The following is a 22,807-nucleotide window of genomic DNA, read 5'->3' on the forward strand; positions in this document are numbered from 1 at the left end:
GTCAATATCTTTATAATAAATTTAAAGTATTATTTGAACCCTCTGCGGAAAAAAGTACAGGAGAGTACAATCATAAGCAATGCTTGACGAGGATGTAAAGAAAATCTTGAAAAATATTTCCTCTAGAACTGGATGAAGTTCTAAATTTACAATCAGTAATCCACGTCCAACCGAATGTTACACTGATAACTCAAGCATGTAATAATTTGTTTTCTTGGTAGTTTGAGTAATGTTAGTTCCATTAGTAATATTGATTTTTCTTGAAGTAAATTTGATTTGTGTACAGCGCTTTGAAACTTTTATGTCACAAGCGCTATATAAATTTTTCGTATTATTATTATTATTATTATTATTATTATTATTATTATTATTATTATTATGTGCATTTGAGAAAATAGGCAAGTATCTTGAAATTATAGAGGTATATTTACATTTACACTGGAATGATGTAAAGAAAATCCTGACAATATTTCCTCAACTGAATGTATCATGTAGTACTGATGGATGTAGTTAATTATGTACAAACAATAATCCATGTACAATTAAATATTACACTGATAACTCAAGTATGTTAGAATGACAAAAGAGACATGTAGTCCCTATCTTAAAATTACAGCAGCATATTTACATGTACACTGGAATGATGTGAAGAAAATCCAGGAAATCTAAAACTGGATGTACATTTAGTTTTAAATTTGCAAACAACTATAAATGTCCAACAAAATGTAACACTGATAGCTCAGGCCTTTATTCATACACCCTTACCAGACCAAGCGAGTTCTCAACTATCATATTGAGTTCTATCAATTTCATTGACAAGATAACTAGAACAATATAATTCTCAACATCTGGGTAATTTGTGATAACAAATTCACAAGTTAATTTAATGATTGTACTTAATTATATTTTTATTGAACATGTGCGTTGGTATTGAAATAATTGTGCATTGATATTGACATAATTATACAACGACATTTTGATAAGATTATTTGAAATATTATATATTTTAGCTCATAACTCACTCTGTGAAAGTTGAGTGGTATTTCATACATTGCATACAAACCACCTAAAACAAAATGGTAAAGGTCTACAGTACACATATACTTGGTACATACAATGAATAAACTTTGTAATGCAATAGCGTTCTTGACAAGGCATTAATCCACATTTGCCACTCTCCACCCAGGTATAAATGGGCACCTGTTATGCCAAAGTGTTACATATTTGACGGCCGCCTACGACCAGGTTAATAGTTTGAGCACCAGGAGCGTCATGGCTTGACAGGGGTGTGCACTATATCACAAGCAACTGTTATTATCATTATAACTTCTAGTCCCCGGTGTTGTCACCTTCTAAACACAGGCATAATGCATGATCATAGCCATGTAAAAAATGACCTCAAATCCGCATATTTAAGACACATACAAAATGAGTTGGCCGATACATCCGAGTCATCTAAAGCCGTCCAAGTCGGCCGAGTCATTCTTGTTGCCCGAGTTAGCCGAGCCATTCTGAGTCAATTGAGCCGTCTGAGTCACTTGAGTCGTCCCAGTCGGATAGGTTGTCGGAGACAGGTTCAAGTACAAAAGTGTCAATTGAGTTCAAGTAGGCAGTACTGTGGGACGTATAAAGGAAACAGATATTTTTCTTATTATCTGTTTGAAAGATTAGAAATAAAAATCAGCTACTATTGGTATCATTGAATGTGCAGTCTCGAGAAAAATTTGATCAGTGAACAATAAAGAAGAAAAAATAGAAGAGACTACAGTCAAAAAGATATATCAAGAACACAAAATAATCTACAGATTGAAGGTTGAATCCACGTTTACAACAGGGAATTCATTCAATCAAACTTTTGCTGATTATTTATTTCTGACAGACGAGAAATCGTAAATTGCTGGGGTAATGATCAGCATTGTATATTTTTTTCGAATTACATTAAAGGCTCTTTAAATTGTTTTTATATAGCACTACTCATGAAAATTCTACATGCTGTTCTCTGATTTTTTTTTTTAATACCCTTTCTGTACTTTCCTGTCCAAACGTCGGGGCGATTGCAATGTGACGGCGTGCAGAAATGAGTCCAAGTCATTTTGAGCAACGGCATTGAACCTGAAGTTTCCCTTCCTGATCTGAGGAAAACAACCCTGTAACATATAACAGCAACATTGCTTATAAAATCTTGTATTCAGTGGCGTAATGAGCAAAGAAATTTGGGGGTTGGAACAAAATCTGTATCACCACCAAGTAGAATAATGCAGGGGCGGTGGAGCGTCTTCCAAAATAGGGGGGGGGGGGCCGGGGCAACAACAACAAAATGGGCAGTGGGGCACCTACAAAGGGAAACATTATAAAAACAGAGGTATATACCCCTACATCGTCATGGTTGCGATTACACTACCAGGGATGATATCGATATTTTTAAATTTCTTTACGTGGAACAAGATACTGCTTGATTAAGCAACATACTGTGCAGTTTAGTGCAATGGTCTGAATTATCGAGCGAGCGAACAAAAATGTTAAGATTTGTGAGGTCCCAGTGCAAAGAATTTCATCTTAAAAAGAAGGGAAAAAAAACACTCTGATGAGTATTAATCACAATCTAATGAAGAGAGAGTGAAAAGTTCTTTCATAAGTAACTATAGCATCTATAAATGGGAGCGAGCGTAGCAAGCGACCTTAAGGAAAAATTAAAGAAAAAGGGCTCTAAATCACCTTGAATTAGGGGTGCATGTTATGGAGAAAGAAAAGGTAGGCACTTATCAAAAGGGAAAAGGACAGTTATTAGAAAAGAAAAGTTGCTTGTGTCTAAGTAAAAAAGGCAATTATCATAGGTGAAAATGGCACTTCTTGCACATGAATAGGGACACTCAACAGGCACTTGTGAGAATGGAAATGGGGAATCTGTTGAAGGAAGAGGGCACCTGTCAGATTTTAATAGGGGCACTTATCAGATGTGAAAAGGGGCATTTAAGATAAAGGGAAGGGGGTTCTTATTAAGAAAGAAAAAGTACACTAATTAAAAAGGAAAGGGGTACGAGTCAAAATAAAAAGGGCAAAAATATTAGAGGTGAAAAGGGGAATTTCTCGCACCTGAAAAGACGTACTCATCAGAAATAAAAAGAGAGGAAAAAGACAGTTATTAGAAGAGAAAAAAGGCACTTGATCTATGTAAAAATGGGCTTTTGGGAAGTACCTGAAAAAGTGGGAGCACAGTGCCCCCAACCGGGAGTGCCGCCTCTGGCATAATTATATATAATGTCCCTCTCGAAAGAAAGAGAACAACAACATTTTTTAGTGTCATTATCGATGAAAATCTAAACTGGAATGGACATATACGTCATATCACTACTTCTATTTCTAGGAATGTTGGTTTATTATATAAAATGAAGAAATTAATCCCATGTTATACGCTTGTTTTGCTTTATAATTCATTGATATTACCGTATACAATATATTGCAATTTAGTATGGGCCTCCAGCGCCAGTAGTCAAAGTAAAAATCAGGAAAACCGGTACTAGGAAGGCAGGACAACAACGACTCGATGTTGACAAGTTGCGAGATCCTAGAGTGAAGAGCTCTTTCGTATTGCAGCTTAAGAATAGATTTCAGATATTAGCGGAACTAGAAAATGACAATCAACCAAATATGGATGCTGCCACAGATGACGTCAACACCAACTGGGAACAGGTTAAGACAGCCTACTTGAAAACTAGTGAATCATGTATAGGAGTCAAAAAGAAGGAAAAGAAAGAGTGGATAACTGATAAAACTTGGCAAGCAATAAATAAACGGAGGGAAGCGAAGAAACAAGCCATGGAAGCAAAATCAGTCAGACTGAAAGAAAGGTATAAGCTTCAGTACCGAGAGGCAAACAAGGCGGTAAAGACGAAGATAAGAGCAGACAAACATGCCTTTGTTGAAGACCTTGCAAATCAGGCAGAGGAAGCAGCCAATAAAGGAGAACAAGGAAATGTATATAAAATTACTCAAATAATCAGTGGCAAGTATAGAGGAACCACAAATTCACCTATTGAAGACAAACAGGGGAGGCTTCTTACAACAGAAGCAGAACAGGAAGCTAGATGGGCCGAGCACTTAAACGAGGTATTGAATAGACCACCACCGACAGTAGAGGCTGACATACAAGAGGCAGAGGTTGACTTGGATGTCATCAGCATACCACCAACTAAAGAAGAAGTAATAGCTGCAATTAAATCACTAAAAAATGGTAAAGCCCCTGGCTCTGACAATCTCAACGCAAAATTTTTTAAGGCGGACCCAGAATTAGCAGCAAAAATTCTTTTGCCACTCTTCACAGCTATATGGGAAAGGAAGGCAGTTCCCGGCGATTGGTCTGAGGGAGTTATCGTAAAATTACCAAAGAAGGGATCCCAAAAAACTGCAATAACTGGCGTGGCATCACTCTATTGTCAATACCAAGCAAAATATTGGCAAAGAAAATTATTAACGTAGCATAGATGCTGTTGACCGAAATCTCAGAAGGGAACAGGCAGGTTTTCGGAAGAGAAAAGGGTGCACTGACCAGATATTTGCACTTCGTAACATCATAGAGCAATGCACAGAATGGCAGAGGAAACTTTATATTAATTTTGTTGACTTTGAAAAAGCATTCGATAGCATCCACCGAGACAGCTTTTGGAAAATACTATGCAAATATGGGATACCAGAGCAGCTAGTTCTTGTAATTAAGAGCTTTTACACCAATTTCACATGCAGAGTTGGAAACAGTAACCATAAGTTCCAAGTGAAGACTGGAGTTAGACAAGGGTGTGTCATGTCGGCACTGCTCTTCAATATCGCCATAGACTAGGTGATGAGACAGGCAACTGAAGACCAAAAAAGAGGCATAAGATGGACCCTCTTTTCTACTCTTGAGGACCTCGACTTTGCAGATGATCTTACCTGGGCAGCACTGTCAGGCACGATGGAGGCGCAAAGACATTCAGAACCGTCTGAATAAAGCCAGAAATGCACTCAGAATGCTCAATAATATATGGAGATCACAGCAGTACAGCACCAAGACCAAGCTAAAATTGTACCAGAGCTGTGTCCTTTCCACTCTCCTGTACGGCTCTGAATGTTGGAGAATGACAAAAAACGACCTCAGTAAGCTATCAGTCTTCCACACAAAGAGTCTTAGAAGAATATGCCGCATTTTCTGGCCAAACACCATTTCAAATGAAACACTGTATGTCCAATGCCATCAAGACAGCATGGAGAACATCATCACGAGAAGAAGGTGGAGATGGATCGGGCATGTAATGAGAAAGAACAGAGATGACATCACACGAACAGCCCTCCACTGGACACCAGAAGGCAAAAGAAAGAGGGGACGTCCTAAAACCACTTGACGAAGAACTGTGGAAGGGGAGATTAAAGACCTGAACCACACATATGGGATACAATCCAAAGACTGGCCCAGGATCGGAAGGAGTGGAAGACTTTTGTTGCTGCCCTATGTGCCAGGAGGCATAATGGGCAGTAAGTAACCAGCGCCAAAACCAAAATCAACTCTATTTATTTATTTCAAAAGAAAGCACTTCCTATATGTACTGGTTCACCATATTTATCTTACACAAGTCCAATATTTTACAAACTGAAGACCCTAACAGTATTCGACATAAATTCGCCACAAAGTTTACTGATCATGTTTAAGTATTTAAATATTATAGTAAATCTGAAATTACTTATTGCCCACAGATCCATAAGACATCATGGTCCTGACCTTTGGAACTCTCTCCCAGAATCTATTAAATCATGTTGCTCCCTCTACTCATTTAAGGCCAAAGTTAAAACTATGTTATTTTCAGAATACTCAAGGGAGAATTTCTGTGTCCACTCTTCATTCTTTATCATGTCATCTCTTCTTTCATTCGAATCATTATCAACATCGTCATCATCATCATTATCATCATCATCTTCATTATCATCATCATCCTCATCTGCATCACCATCATCGAAATTTGTATTTTCAATTACCTATCCGTTTCTGCTTAATAAATGTGTTAATATATTTCATGAGTTTGTCTGGGGCAGTCGTTTTATCAAGCAATATGCTTACAACGACAGTTCTCCTTCCGCAAATAATGTTATGTGTTACAATGTTTGGCGGAATTTAGTATTTGTGGTAATTTATCATTTCATTTTTGAAAATAACAGTTTATATATATATATATATATATATATATATATATTTATTTGCTAATTTATGATTTATTGTTAGAAAAATACTTATTGTATTTTATATTATTGTTATCGAAAAACTGTAAACTTACATGAATGCAGAAGAAAATCAAATCAAATCAAATCAAATAAAACATGCGGAAATCATGTCATTTCAGCAACATTTTTATATCACTGGTATCGAATTAGAAATAAACTACGTTTGAATTTTATTTGGGGGGGTCAACTGAAAATTCACTTTGTAAAAGTAGAAAATTGCTTACGATAAACTATCAAATGTAGCCGAAGGATGTAGGCATCCAGCTAGCTTGGTGTCTACAGCTCCACCGTGCCCCCAATTTTTCAAGCACCCGAAAAGTGCCCCTTTAACTTTGTAAGAAGTGCCCTTTTTTACATAGGAATAGTGCCCCTTTTACATTAAAAAGTGCCCCTATTAATTTGTAAAAGTACCTCTTCCCCTTTTCAACCCTGATAAGTGCCCCTTTTATTTTGACGCGTGCCCCTTTTCCTTCGACAAGTTCCTTTTTTTTGCAATAAATGTCGATTTTCCATTCTCATAAATGCCCTTTTTAATCTCTAGTAAGTGCTCCTTTTCAGGTACGAGAAGTGCCTCTTTTCAATTTTGATTAGTACCCCCTTCACCCACTGATAATTGCCCTATTCAAAGCTGAAAGGTGCCCCTTTTGCTTTGTAATAAGTGCCCCTTCCCCTTTTGATAACTACCCCCATTTTAACTCAGATAAGCGCATCTTATATTTTCACATGTGCCCCTTTTCCTTTCTAATAAGTGCCGCTTTTCCTAATGATAAGTGCCTCATTAAAGAGGAGCCTATTCCCCTTCTCATAAGTGCCCCTTCTCTGGTTAATGACCCTTTATAGGTACGAAAAGTTACTCCTTTTCACTTCAGATAAGTGCCCCCTTATCCTCCGATAAATGCCCCTTTAAAATCTGATCGGTGCCCATTTTCTTTCAATCAATGCCCCTTTTCCTTTCTAATAAGTGCCCCTTCTCTGGTAAATGACCCTTTTCAGGTGCCCCCTTAACCTCCGATAAATACCCCTTTAAAATCTGATTGGTGCCCATTTTCTTTCAACTAATGCACATATTCCTTTATTTGCCCCCTTTTTATTCAGATAAGTGCCTTTACCTTTTAACAATGATATGTGCCTCTTTTCATTTCTGATAAGGGACCTATCCCTTTGCATAAATGCCCCTTTTCACCTCCTATAAATGCCCCCATCAAAATCTGATGGGGGCCCCTTTTCCGTCGACAAATGCCTATTTCCTATTTTCATGACTGACCTTTTTTCATACCTGGTGAGTGCCTCTTTTTGAGAGTGTAAGAAATGCCCCATTTTCACCTCTGATAATTACTCTTTGTACTTTGACATTTCGCTTGCTTGCAAATATTTTTTTCAGACCATCACATCAAACTGCAAAACATGATGCTTAAGCAATATCTTGTATGGTGTATAAAGTGAAACAAATATTGAAATCATCCTTGATAATGTAATCACAATGTAGGGGTATATACCAATGTCTAAAAGATTATATGTTTCACTTTAAGATTTCCCTTTGTTGGTGCCCTTTTTTGTGTGCCCCACCCCCCCCCCCCCCCCCCACTTTTGTCTTTTTGGTGTTTAGAAGGTCTTTCTCTTCACTTGCCTATTTGATGCGATTCAACAAATCAATCAACTCTTCTCTGCTGCTACAAATGAGTGTGGTGTCATCAGCATACCTTAGGTTTGTGATCTTTTTACCTCCAAACTTAACTCCCCCATTGAATCCTTCCAGAGCATTTTTCATAATGTCCTTAGAGTAAATATTAAAAAGGTTAGGAGACAGTATGCAGCCTTGGCGTGCTCCCCTGCCAATTCCAAACCACTTAGTATTGCCGTTACTGGTTCTCACTGTTGCTTCTTGGTCATGATAGAGGTTTTTGATCAGTTCGGTGATGTGAATTGGGAACCCCATCTTTGCCATTGTATTCCACAATTGAGAGTGGCTCACACAGTCAAATGCTTTGCTATAATCTATAAAGCACAAATAGAGGGGATGTTTGTGTTCTCTGCATTTCTCTATTTTGTTTTGAATGCTGTTTTCTTGTCCCTCTACCTTCACGGAACCCTGCTTGCTCATCTGAGATCTCGGCTTGCAGTTTGATTTTCATTTTTCTGCTAATCACCTTCAGAAGTATTTTGCTTGCATGACAAATCAAGCTGATCGTTCTGTGATTTACACATTCTTTCAGATCTCCCTTCTTTGGCAATAGTATTAAAACAGCTCTACACCAGTCCTTAGGCCACTCCCTACTATCCCAGATATTGCAACAGAGACGCCACATCAGGTCAGTACCTTCTTCCCCTGTAGCCTTCCACATCTCGGAAGTCAAGTTGTCAAAGCCGGGGGACTTGCCATCATTCAGTTGTTTCATTGCAAGCTCCACTTTTGATCTGAATGGAGGGGGCTTCATTTCATCACTTTCCTCCCACTGAGTGTCAACTTGTTCCTGTGCAGCAAACAGCTTGGTACTATACTGCACCCATCTTTCCTTGATGCCTTCATTCTCCGTCAGTGTTTTGCCATTTTCATCATTAATTACATCCAGTCTTGGGATTATCAGGTGGGCTGTATAACGTACAGACCACCTTATAATTTCGTAAGAATTGCCTTTATTTATTTATTTATCAGGTGGGCTGTATAACGTACAGACCACCTCATAATTTCGTTAGAATTGCCTTTATTTATTTATTTTTCCTATTTCGAACCACTTTTTTGTAAGCACGATTACTTGAAAATGGCTTAATCAAAAGCCTTGCAATTTGGCACAATTATTTATAGGCATATGTACAAAGCACAATAACGTTTTTAACATTGACCTTCACTGATGACGTCATCTAGGCGCCATTTTGTAAAATTTTCGGAAAATCAACAGATGATCATATCTTCATAACCAAAAGATATTTCTCATTCATATTTATCATGATCAAGGTCAATATCCGTCTGGTCAATTTCAGGTCAAAAAAAGCGCGCGTGCGCGTACGTCCGCGCGCAAAATTTTAAAATGCTCAAAATAGTCTCAAAATAATTTTGCATACGTTTTAGGCCATTCTAAGCATTTTATAAAAAATCGCGCACATGCGTGCGCGTTTTCGCGCGTAAAACTATTGCACAACATAGAATCGCCATATTTTTACAAACAAATTGATACCATGTTTATCTCTTTATGACTATTAATGACGGAATGATCGACCGTTAAACATAAATTTCCGTGCGTGCGAACTCTTGTAATACATAGCATATATGGGCAAAAACATGCCTAATCAAAATCCATAGTAGCTCTTTAGAATGCAAGGTGACCCCAATTTTTTTTCATATTTTGATAGAGTATGAATCGGAGATATGATTTCATGTCTCATTTGACCCTCAATTAACTCATGACGTCATCATAATGGCCTCCGAACTCAAAATTTCAATTTGCATATTATGACGTCAGCATATTTTTGGAAAATTGATTGTATCTTTGTAAAATTGATCGATTTTCTTCACAATTTTGATATGTTCTAGCTGAGACGATTGTCTTCAAATGCAATACCCACGATTTTACATTTTGATAAAGGCATCATGGCGTATATTTGCGATTAAAGGAGGCATGTCATTTTTTCACATTTTGCGTGTATTCTCTATGGGACATGATTTTTTCTCAAAAAATGGATTCTACATTCCCGTCTTTCGCGAGCAATATCTCCGTCGTTTTAGCTTCGTTTATGCTGAACTTCAAGTATGTTGTAGCTGAGACAATTAGCTATCTCAAATAAGCCATTCATTTTGTCTCAACTTTTAGTTGGACTAGCCCACCTATACTTGTTCCAAACAAGTATTACAAATCTAGTTTTCTTTGTGATTTCTTTCACAATTGCAAATGCTGCCTTGGGGTTGTTCTTGTGACGCTCTAGGTCTTCACACTTCCCCTCGATGTATTTCCTTTTGTCCTCCTTCACACTACTTGTAACCGCCTTATTAAGTCTCGTCCCTTCTCCTCTATTGCGTTTTGCTTTTGCACTCTTTCTGTCATCAGCAATGTCGAAAGTCTGATTTGAGATCCATGGTTGTTTCCGCTTCCTTTTCTTTGGGATGTGATTCTTTGCTGCATTTTCAACTGTTTCTTTCATGTCTTCCCACAGCTCATTTGGTGTTTGCTCTGCTTCATCGTTTCTCAACAGCAGCTCAATATTGTTCTTCACTTCCACTGAGAATTGAGAAGGGATGTTTTCAACATCATACCTTGTGGGAGCTGAATCACATTTCTTAGATTTCAGTCTTAATTTCAGTTTAGCCACAAGCAGCTGATGATCGCTGCCACAGTCAGCACCTGGTCTTGTCTTGACGTTCTGTAGTGAAGTCCGCCACCTCTTCTTGACTAGATGTAGTCTATCTGGTTTCTGGCTCTGTCTCCCAGACTCATCCACATCCACGGTCTTCTGGAATGATGCTCAAACCACGTGTTACCAATGATGAAGCTGTTTGCTACACAAAATTCTTCCAGTCGATCTCCTCTTTCTTTTCTGATGCCAAGACCATAATTGCCAATTTACTCAGATTTTCCCCTTGTTTTACCAATCTTGGAATTCCAATTCACCCAATATTATGAGGAAATCTTTCCTAGGAATGCTGTCTACGACATCTTGTACCATCTCATAGAAATCAATGATTTCTTCCACTGGTGCATCTGCTGTTGGTGCATATACCTGAATTATGGAGATATTCATAGGATGCCCTTGTAATCTCACAGTCATAATTCTCTCGTTGATCGGGTTGTATCCAAAGACACATTTAGCTGTAGCCTTCTCTATGATGAATCCCACACCCCCTCGCTTCCTTCCACTTTCTTTCCCTGATGATTGTATTTTCTTTGTCTGATGTAAATGTGCCTTGTCCAAGCCACCATGATTCAGATATTCCCAAAACTTTAATATCATTTATAGCCATCTCCTTCTCCACCATTTCCACCTTCCCATCTGACATACCACGCTTGTTCCCCGTGGCTACATTGATTGGTTTCCTTAGAGGGGTGCTGTTCCTTTCCATCATGGGACCTTCAAGAAAAGAACTTCCTACAAGAGGCTTTGATCCTGATCCGTCATCACCCGCAAGTGTACTATGAGCAGTACCTCTCTCTTCCGCAGTAGCGCTTGACGTATCTTATAACTACAGTAGTATGCGCAGGTAGTATGCGCAGGTCATCAAAAAGTGCTATAATTGCATATATTCATCTACAAGCAGAAATGTGAATACAGGTGTAGATGTATTTCTTCCTAAGTGGGAGATATGAATTGATATCAAATTCCTTTTATATGTTTCTCAATGTAACTTGATGTATTCCAGAACAGAAGAATACATTAGAAATAAAACAATAAATATAATAAGAAATAAAAAACAATAAAATACATAAGAAAATAAATATTTAAAAATTGCATCAAATTTACATAAATCATCATTATTAATTACATCAAAATTACTATTTTGTGTTAGAAAAGAAGTTGCAAATGAATAATGAGTTTCAACATTCAAAAAGTGGAGTTTGACAATTTTTGTAATGATTCTAGTTCCCTATAAATTTCCAGATTTGATATTCATGAATGCGTAATTTGCGTATTCATAATTTATGCAAATTAACCTGTGCATTTTCAAATATGAAAATAATGAAACCTCATGAATTTGAGATGAAAGCAAGATTTATTCAATACATTTTTAAGATTCTTCACAAGTCTACAGACAAATATGTAGAGTTTTCTGTAAAATGCATAAAGTTGGCATTTTGCATAATTATTTAGGCTATAACGACAAAAATTTGCAAATTAGGAAAAAACTAATTATACCATCTTGTTCCTTATGTAAATATCTACATACATGCACATTTTCGCGTTCATCGGACTTTCGACGGCCGAGATCATGGGGGGGGGGGGGGGGGGGGGGGTTAGAAGCCCCCCCCCCCCCCCCCCCCCCCCCCCCAGTCAGTGAGGTGCTCAAAATGCCTTTATTAAAAATATTTATATATATATATATATATATATAAATATTTAATTCCTGCTCACTCCCTCACTTTCTCATTGATCCTGACACTTATCTATTATCGTTATTTGCTTTTTGTAATGTTTTTTAAAAATAATTACAATAGTATAGTTACAGATCTTCACTGATATAAGAGCCTCATAATAATAATAAAATCTAGGAGTGAAAAATGTTTGATGTCATTCTATGTAAATATAACAAATTGGATTGTTATGGGTTATGAAGCAGCACCTTCACCTTCACCTTTCACTTTTTGTTTATATAAGAAGTTCTTAATATAGATTGCTTGATTTATATTGAACTAATTAATTTGCATAGAAGATATGTTTATACTGTTAAAAAACGATCCTTTTTATAATGTTGTATCCGAAAATATTAATATGAAGTATTACTGTGACCTTTTACTTTTTTATATAGTGAAAAATCTTCTTTTTTTTTCTTCCAAATTATAGAGATTTATCACAATCTGTATACTCCATTGAATATGTACTATATTATGTTTGATACTTTACGATGTATTATGTTTTTACTTTAAGAAAAATTATGTTCCTCTTTATAATTTTGTATATGAAAATCTGAATAAAGGCAACAAAGCTTTTTTTTTAAAATCAAGATCAACTGTAAGAACCTCGCATTTAATAGACTGATTCAGATTTTTTTTTCAATGTACCTAATAACTCCTCAAATATCACTATTTATGTGACATTTCTTGGACAACTATTGAATTCCTAGTCCAAGTTATGTATCTGTTTACAATAATTTTTTAGTAGTTGTTGTTTTTCTCATTTTGATCTCAGATAGAGTTGTGAATGATATTTATTTAGCTATTCATTTGTTTCTGATATTTAGACAGGGTGACTCATTATCACCAATAATGGTGGTCTTTCATGAGTCGGGGGTGCGCCTTATACACAGGTACGGTAACCAGTGTGTTGACTCACCACTCGGAAACTACAACAACACTAAAATTTGTCTGTCATCTTGGTTTGAAAGTAGATCTCAATATGAAGTTTATAATAATAATTCCTCAATTTTTTATATATAACTAATGGTGTACCACAAGGTTCTATCCTAGGACCTAGGTACTCTATTGTTTTCAATTTACATTAATGATCTTACACATTCTTCAAAAAACAACATTGTTACTATTATTTGTGACAAGTTTACAAGCACAAATCAGCGCCTTTAACTGCACCTCGATGTTAAATGAAGGTCCTTCCCCGCGTTGGTTTTCGGCAACAAAACAACAACCCCAAAATAGGGGTGCGCCTTATACACAGGTGCGCCTTATACACGGTGATTTACGGTACTATTATTTAGATCTATTAGGAAGAAATAATGGTCAAAACCATTCCATCAATTGGGGTAAAAATAATTATTCCACCATTATCGCCAACAGTGTATGTTCAAATGTATTTGCTGCTAAGATGAAATCTAAGTATATAAATGGGAACATTTATATCTATATTCATATTTATATTTATATTTATTTATGGGATCAATAGATATATTGGTTTTTTGGTTGTCTCTTTTTCAAAAACTAACAAAGAAATAACATATATACATGAGCACCATGTACCTATTACTACTTTTTTGTCAATCAATGACCCTCCATTTCATTTACATTAGGACACACTTACCTGTATGGATGATGCCTTTACTTTCAATGTAGAGTAGAACTCCTCACTGATGTTAATACCTTTTGATATAAGTGTCAGGTCAGTCAGGTTTGGCATAGAACACAGTGCTTCTGCAAGGTCATGTGATGAGGCTGGTGTGGGACCCTGGGGAACATCAAGCTTGAGGATCTGGACCTTCATTGTTTGTGAATAAAGTTAAGCAGCACATCTTTACATAGATATGTTTTATTTACTACTTTCTGGCTGTATTCTTATATTTCATACAAATTTCATTAATTACATAGGTTTATTTATAATAACATTCACACAAAACAGTATTGAATAGATTTTATTCTCAAATTCAATTATTGTCAATTAAGAAAAATGACATACTAAAGTTTCTATGGAGAGGATGATTTAGTGAGAGTGATTTTTTTGTAAATTATATATGTTTTTGTATAGGTCTTCTAGCCAGTTTGCATACAAATCCTGAAATCAATAAACCCATGAATATACATTTGCTATTAATGTTTTTCAGTATTCCTAACTCTGGATTTCATGTGCACAAGACCTCTTAGACAGGAGGTTAGTTGCTATGGTTCATTTATTTTTATATAACAAATGGTGTACCACAAGGTTCTATCCTAGGACCTAGGTACTCTATTTTTTTCAATTTACATTAATGATCTTACACATTCTTCAAAAAACGACATTGTTACTATTATTTGTGACAAGTTTACAAGCACAAATCAGCGCCTTTAACTGCACCTCGATGTTAAATGAAGGTCCTTCCCCGCGTTGGTTTTCGGCAACAAAACAACAACCCCAAAATAGGGGTGCGCCTTATACACAGATGCGCCTTATACACGGTGATTTACGGCACTATTATTTAGATCTATTAGGAATAAATCATGGTCAAAACCATTCCATCAATTGGGGTAAAAATAATTATTCCACCATTATCGCCAACAGTGTATGTTCAAACATATTTGCTGCTAAGATGAAATTTAAGCATATAAATGGGAACATTTATATTTATATTAATATTTATATTTATTTATGGGATCAATAGATATATTGGTTTTTTGGTTGTCTCTTTTTCAAAAACTAACAAAGAAATAACATATATACATGAGCACCATGTAACTATTACTACTTTTTTGTCAATCAATGACCCTCCATTTCATTTACATAAGGACACACTTACCTGTATGGATGATGCCTTTACTTTCAATGTAGAGTAGAACTCCTCACTGATGTTAATACCTTCAAGTGTCATGTCAGTCAGGTTTGGCATAGAACACAGTGCTTCTGCAAGGTCATGTGATGAGGCTGGTGTGGGACACTGGGGAACATCAAGCTTGAGGATCTGGACCTTCATTGTTTGTGAATAAAGTTAAGCAGCACATCTTTACATAGATATGTTTTATTTACTACTTTCTGGCTGTATTCTTATATTTCATACAAATTTCATTAATTACATAGGTTTATTTATAATAACATTCACACAAAACAGTATTGAATAGATTTCATTCTCAAATTCAATTATTGTCAATTAAGAAAAATGACATACTAAAGTTTCTATGGAGAGGATGATTTAGTGAGAGTGATTTTTTTGTAAATTATATATGTTTTAGTATAGGTCTTCTAGCCAGTTTGCATACAAATCCTGAAATCAATAAACCCATGAATATACATTTGCTATTAATGTTTTTCAGTATTCCTAACTCTGGATTTCATGTGCACAAGACCTCTTAGACAGGAGGTTAGTTGCTATGGTTCATTTTGGTATTTTCAAGCCTTTATTAAAATTGGCTCTAAAAAATGTATGACTTTCTTTTACTTTCAAACTTGAAAAAGGTTGGTTTTTGATTTGTTTTATCAAAACAATGTCAATCTTATACACACTTGAATATCATCTGAATCAGTACATGTGTAATTTAATTTTATTCCACGTTTCATGACTGTTCAAATATACCAAGTGAATCACTGGCGTTTCTGTCAATAAATGACCCTCCATGACATTTACATTAGGACACACAAACCTGTATGGATGATGCCTTTGCTTTCAATGTAGAGCAGAACTCCTTATTGAGAATACTTCCGAGTGTCAGGTCAGTCAGGTTTGGCATAGAACACAGTGCTTCTGCAAGGTCATGTAATGAGGCTGGTGTGGGACCCTTGACAACATCAAACTTGAGAATCTGGGGGGTGTTTCACAAAGATCCTTAGTTGAACATATCTCTAAGTTGGACTTAACAATTATGGAAAGCCGTTAGCACCTCTGAAAATATTTTGTAATATTAAAAGCCATAAAATGTTGATTCAAATCATTCATATTTTCAATTTTGATGGGAGATTTGATGTTCTTGATGTGGAATTTATGAAAAGTCTAAAATACTTGAATATTTGCTATATTTTATTTTAAGCCTACAAATGGTCCTCCATAATTTTAAAGTCCAACTTATAATTAAGTTCGACTTTATAGAATCTTTGTGAAACACTGCCCAGGACGCGCATTGATTGTGAATACAGTTAGAGATAAAGTTCAGGTCTGGTCATGCGATCGCATCATGAAAGAAACAGTGTGGAATCGATTAGAAAAGGTTGATCATGTAAAATATTAGTATTGGTAGGCCAGCTAGGGGGCAAAACTCCAATTTGGGGGTTTTGAGGCATGGCGTGTTGTGAAAGGTCGTTTGGTCTCAACATGTTCTCCGGGGACCTCTCTGCACAATTTCTAGGTGGACTACCTTTGCAATATGCTGCTGGAAAAAAAAGGCGGCCATTCAGTGCCATGGGACTACATAAACATGTGGTATAAAAATCTGTCCTGATTTGTATGCTATTACATGCCATATTTTGAATAATAAGGCATTTGAAGAGTCATCCTTTTCAGGGAACATTTTTTATCTAATGTTCTTCCACACTTGCATAATAACGACGATAATCCTCACAAATTATATATTTTTCACCTCTTCCCAGACCCCAACCTTCTCTTTAAGCAGCACATCTATACATGCATATGTTTTATTTACTAATTTCTGACTGTATTCTTATATTTCATACAAATTCTATTAATTACATAGTTTTATTCATAATAACATTCAAACACAAAAGTATTGAATAGGTTTTATTCTCAAATTCAATTCTTGTCTACCGGTATTGAGAAAAAAGACACACTACAGTTTCTATGGAGAGGAAGGTTACGTGTGAGCGATTTTTTGTAAATTCTATATATATTTTCTATAGGTTTTCCAACCTGTTTGCGTTGATAAGTCCTACTCCTACAAATCCTGAAAGTAACTAGAAATATCGCAATCTGTATTGCCGCGCAATGCGAATGTATCCCCCGGCAGTGGCAGTGTTTTTGTATCATCCTTATGTTTGAAGGAGGGACAAAAATCCCCTCTACCCTACCTGAAACAAAAGGATGATGTAGAGATCGCCACTAGTAGCTCAGACTATTGTCCAGACTAGGAGCAGCATCACCATGTGTGTATATTAGAGTATAATGCATCTCTGTGGAAAATTTGAAAGAAATCTGTCAAGAAATGCAGCAGTTAGAGCGCACAAAAGACAGCCACCAAAATATGACCTTTGACCCTATAACAGACAGAACACAGGTGGCAGCATCACAAACACCAAATATGTGTAGATTCTACTAAGACACACCTCCATACAACATTTGAAAGAAATCTGTCAAGAAATATGGCAGTGAGAGCGAATACAAGACATATATGACCTTTGACCATATAAAAGACGGAATAATGAGGGCAGCATTGCCCAAAAGTGTAGATTGTACCAAGATAAATTTTTAATTCTCTATACAAAATTTGAGAGAAATCCGTCATGAAATATGACATGCAGAGCGCACACTGGACACCCACCAAAATATGACCTTTTGACCATAAAGAAGATACACCTCCATACAAAATTTGATGAAAATCAGTTAGGGAATGATGCAGTTAGACCGCAAACTAGAGTGCCACGAAGACATCTAACAAAATATGACCTTTGACCCTATACAAGTCGGAACACTGAAGGCAGCATCACCGAAAGCTATGGGCTTGTAGATTATACCAAGATACACCTTTGTTAACAATTTGAACAAAATCTCTTGAAAAATATGGCCTATAGAGCACACACAAACCATTCCAAAAAATATGGCCTTTTAACCTATAGAAGACGGAACACTGGGGGCAGCATCACCAAAAGTTATAGGTGTGTAGATTATACCAAGTTACACCTCCATACAAATTTTTTAATAAATCCGTCAAGGAATGATGCAGTTAGACTGAACATTAGAGTGCACACAAGTCACCTATCAGAATATCACCTTTGACCCTATAAAAGACGGAACACCCAAGGGAACATCACCAAAATATGAAAGCTTGTAGATTATACCAAGATACACCTTCGTTTAAAATTTAAACGAAAATCCCTTGAGAAATGTGGCCTATAGAGCGCACAAAAACCATCCACAAAAATATGGCCTTTTACCCTATAGAAGACGGAACACTGGGGGCAGCGTCACCAAAAGTTATAGGTGTCGAGATTATACCAAGATACACCTCCATACAAAATTTGAAAGAAACCCGTCAAGGAATGTGGCGGTTAGAGCGCACACAAGAATATGATGCGGCATAACGCTACTGAATCCAAAGTACCCATGCCGGGTGATACAATAATATCCCTGATTATACATTTGCTTTTAATGTAGTACGGTATTCCTAACTCTGTTTTTCATGTGCACAAGACCTTTTAGTCATGAGGTTAGTTGCTATGGTTCATTTTGGTAATTTCAAGCCTTTGACAAAATTGGCTCAAAAAAAACTATATGACTTATTTTTTACTGTCAATCAAACTTGAAAAAGGTAGGTTATTGATTTTTGAGCCAACCAATGTCAATCTTAAACACACTTGCATATCAACTGATTCAGTACATGTGTGATTTGCTTTATTCCATGTGTGTGTGTAATGTGTTTTTACAGACATGTATCAATCAGATATGATTATTTACATCTGGGGACCGACCTTTAAACGTCACCATCCGAAAGACGCAACTCAGTTTCGAAGCTGCGTCCTTGGCTGAATCAGTTTGTAACTTCCACTGTTAGCTGGATTACAGGCGCACGCCACAACGCCATGGTTCATGACTGTTCATATATACCAAGTGAATGGCCTTTAAAAAAAGGGTGTTTGGAAAAAACAAACATATATATATATATATATATACATCTGGACAACTAAATATAACTGCTGTTTCTATCGATAAATGACCCTCCATGACATTAACATTAGGACACACACACCTGTATGGATGATGCCTTTGCTTTCAATGTAGAGTAGAACTCCTGATTGAGAATACATCCAAGTGTCAGGTCAGTCAGGTTTGGCATAGAACACAGTGCTTCTGCAAGTTCATGTGATGAGGCTGGTGTGGGACACTTGACAACATCAAGCTTAAGAGTCTGGACCTGCAGCGTTTGTGGATATAGTTAAGCAGCACATCTATACATGCACATGTTTTATTTAACTAATTTATGACTGTTTTCTTACATTTCATTTAAATTCCATTTATTACATACCAGTAATTTTATTCATAATAACATTCACACACAAAATTATTGACTAGATTTTATGCTCAAATTCAATTCTTGTCTATTAAGAAAAAGGACACACTAAAGTTTCTACGGAGAGGATGATTTAGTGAGAGTAATTTTTTGTAAATTCTGTATGTATTTTTATAGGTCTTCCAACCTGTTGCATTGATCGCTCCTACTCGTACAAAGACCGAAATGAAAGCCCAAGTCCACTCCAAAAATAACTTTCTTTCAATAGAACCAGAAAAATCAGACAAACCAATCAAAAAAAGTTTGAGCAAAATCGGATAACTAATAAGAAATTTATGAATGTTTAATGACATGAAATACTTTGAAAATCACTAGACAAATTGGCAACTCACTAATGAGTCTGTGACGTATGGTCCTCACTATCCACTAATTATTTTCTGTATATTGATATTATAAATTTTCTATTTTCACCCTAAGAATCTTATTTCTTCACACCAGCATCCAGGTTAGATTGTTAGTAATATGTGTTTGTGTGGATGCACAAATAAAGAGTAATTTTGGTCCAGTTAAATCATGAAAAAATTGATTTTTGATAAACTATTTATATAAAAATCAATAATTATGAAATATAATATTCAGAAAATAGTATCAATTCTTCAAAATTCATAAAAGTTTTTGGGAAATGTCATGCACGCAATATGATACAAATCATATAACCTGGGCAAAGGTATGGCGAAATCAAGTTTTGGGGGATAAAAAAGGGAAATAAATGGGATTAAACTATGTAAAGCAATTGATAAATTGTGAGGACATGACGTCACAAAATGATAACCATCTTGTCAAATTGTGTTGTGAATATCATTGTTCCATAGTTTTACATACTTTTTCAAAAATTCATAACTTTCTTATTAGTTATCCGATTTTGCTCAAACTTTTTTTGATTGGTTTGTCTGATTTTTCTGCTTTTATTGAAAGTAAGTTATTTTTCGAGTGGACTTATCCTTTAATAATACCATTTAATATTAATGTATTAAGGTATTCCTAACTCTGGATTTCATGTGCACTAGACCTCTTAGCCAGGAGGTTAATAGTTGCTATGGTTCAGTTTGAAAATTTCAAGCCTTTATTAAACTTGGCTCTACAAAAACTAAATGACTTATTTTTACTTTTAATCAAACTTGAAAAAGCTTGGTTATTGAGTTTTGAGCCAAACAGTGTCAATACACACTTGAAAATCAAGAGAATCAGTTTATGAGTAATTTGCTGTTATTTCATGCTTCATGATGGTCCAAATATACTAAGTGAATGGCCTTTATAAAAGGTTGTTTGGAAGAAGAAAAAAAACATATATGCCTGTGCACCATATTACTATTAATGCCGTTTCTGTCGATCAATGACACCATGTAATTTCCATTAGAAAAAACACACCTGTATGGTTGGTGCTTTTGCTGTCAATGTGGTGTAGAACTCCTCATGAAGATTCCTTCCAAGTGTCAGGTCAGTCAGGTTTGGCATTGAACACAGTGCTTCGGCTAGGTGATGTGATGTGGCTGGTGTGGGATACTGGGGACCATCAAGCTTGATGATCTGGACCTTCATTGTTAATGGATATATTTCAGCAGCACATCTATACATGCATGTTTTATTTACGAGTTTCTGACTGTATTCTGATATTTCATAGACATTACAATAATTATATAGTTGTAATGATAATAATATTCTGAAGAAAAAGTATTGAATAGATTTTATTTTCAAATTCAATTTTTGTATGAGAAAAAGAACGCACTTAAAGCCCAAGTCCACTCCAAAAATAACTTACTTTCAATAGAACCAAAAGAATCAGACAAACCAATCAAAAAAAGTTTGAGCAAAATCGGATAACTAATAAGAAAGTTATGAATGTTTAATGACATGAAATACTTTGAAAATCACTACACAAATTGGCAACTCACTCATGAGTCTGTGACGTATGGTCCTCACTATCCACTAATTATTTTCTTTATATTGATAATATAAATTTCCTATTTTCACCCTAAGAATCTTATTTCTTCACACCAGCATCCAAGTTAGATTGTTAGTCATGTGTTTTTGTGTGGATGCACAAATAAAGAGTAATTTTTGTCCACTTAAATCATGAAAAATTGAATTTTGATAAACTATTTATATAAAAATCAATAATTATGAATAAACAATATTCAGAAAATAGTATCAATTCTTCAAAATTCATAAAAGTTTCTGGGAAATGTCATGCATACAATATGATACAAGTCATATAACCTGGGCAAAGGCATGGGGAAATCAAGTTTTGGGGGATAAAAAGGGAAATCAATGTGATTAAACTATATAAAGCAATTGAGAAGTTGTGAGGACATGACGTCACAAACTGATAACCATCTTGGCAATTTGTGTTGTGATTCTCATTGTTCCATAGTTTTACATACTTTTTCAAAAATTCATAACTTTCTTATTAGTTATCCGATTTAGCTCAAACCTTTTTTGATCGGTTTGTCTGATTTTTCTGCTTTTATTGAAAGTAAGTTATTTTTCGAGTGGACTTGTCCTTTTAGTTTCTTTGGAGAGGATGATTGAGTGAGAGCGATTTCTTTCAAATTCTATATGTATTTTTATAGGGCTTCCAACCTGTTTGCATTGATGAGTCCTACTCCTAATAACACTAAAATTCATAAATACCCATAAATATACATTTGCCATTCATTTGTTACAGGTATTCATGACACTGAATTTCATGTGAACAAGACCCTTAAGACAACAGATTTGTTGCTATGGTTCAGTTTGGTAAATTCAAGTCTTTATTAAAATTGACTCTTAATAACTAAAGTACATATTTCTTGTATCAATCAATCTTGGAAGAGGTTGGATATTGATTATTGATCAAAACTATGTCAATCTTATGCACACTTGAATTTTAGCTGAATCAGTACATGTGTAGTTCGCTTTTATTTTGTGTTTTATGACTGACCCAATATACCAAGTGAATGGCCTTTAAAAGGGGGGGTGTTTGGAAGAAGAAAAAAACAGATAAATGTGCACCGTATATTTCTGTTGATCAATGACCCTCCATGACATTTACATTAGGACACACATACCTGTATGGATGATGCCTTTTCTTTCAATGTAGAGTAGAACTCCTCGTTGAGATTCATTCCAAGTGTCAGGTTAGTCAAGTTTGGCATAGAACACAGTGCTTCTACTAGGTGATGTGATGAGGCTGGTGTGGGACACTTGACACCATCAAGCTTAAGGATCTGGACCTGCATTGTTTGTGAATATATTTAAGCAACACATACATACATGCAAATGTTTTATTTACT

General features: G+C 35.7%; 1 protein-coding gene across 1 annotated transcript; it reads right to left on the bottom strand.

Annotated features, from left to right (window-relative positions):
- Positions 1 to 715: 715 nt before the first annotated feature.
- LOC105436552 lies at positions 716 to 21,074 on the bottom strand. The gene is made up of 4 exons (XM_030980183.1): positions 20,904 to 21,074; positions 15,945 to 16,103; positions 15,107 to 15,274; positions 716 to 2,147 (listed from the first exon to the last, which is right to left on the bottom strand). Exons 1-4 carry the CDS (start codon positions 21,072 to 21,074, stop codon positions 2,013 to 2,015), a joined length of 633 nt encoding a protein of 210 aa, XP_030836043.1. The 3' UTR covers positions 716 to 2,012.
- Between the last annotated feature and the right edge of the window lie 1,733 nt (positions 21,075 to 22,807).

Source organism: Strongylocentrotus purpuratus, unplaced genomic scaffold (assembly GCF_000002235.5).
Source record: "Strongylocentrotus purpuratus isolate Spur 01 unplaced genomic scaffold, Spur_5.0 spur5_scaffold_11, whole genome shotgun sequence".
In the NCBI taxonomy this organism is placed as follows: domain Eukaryota; kingdom Metazoa; phylum Echinodermata; class Echinoidea; order Camarodonta; family Strongylocentrotidae; genus Strongylocentrotus; species Strongylocentrotus purpuratus.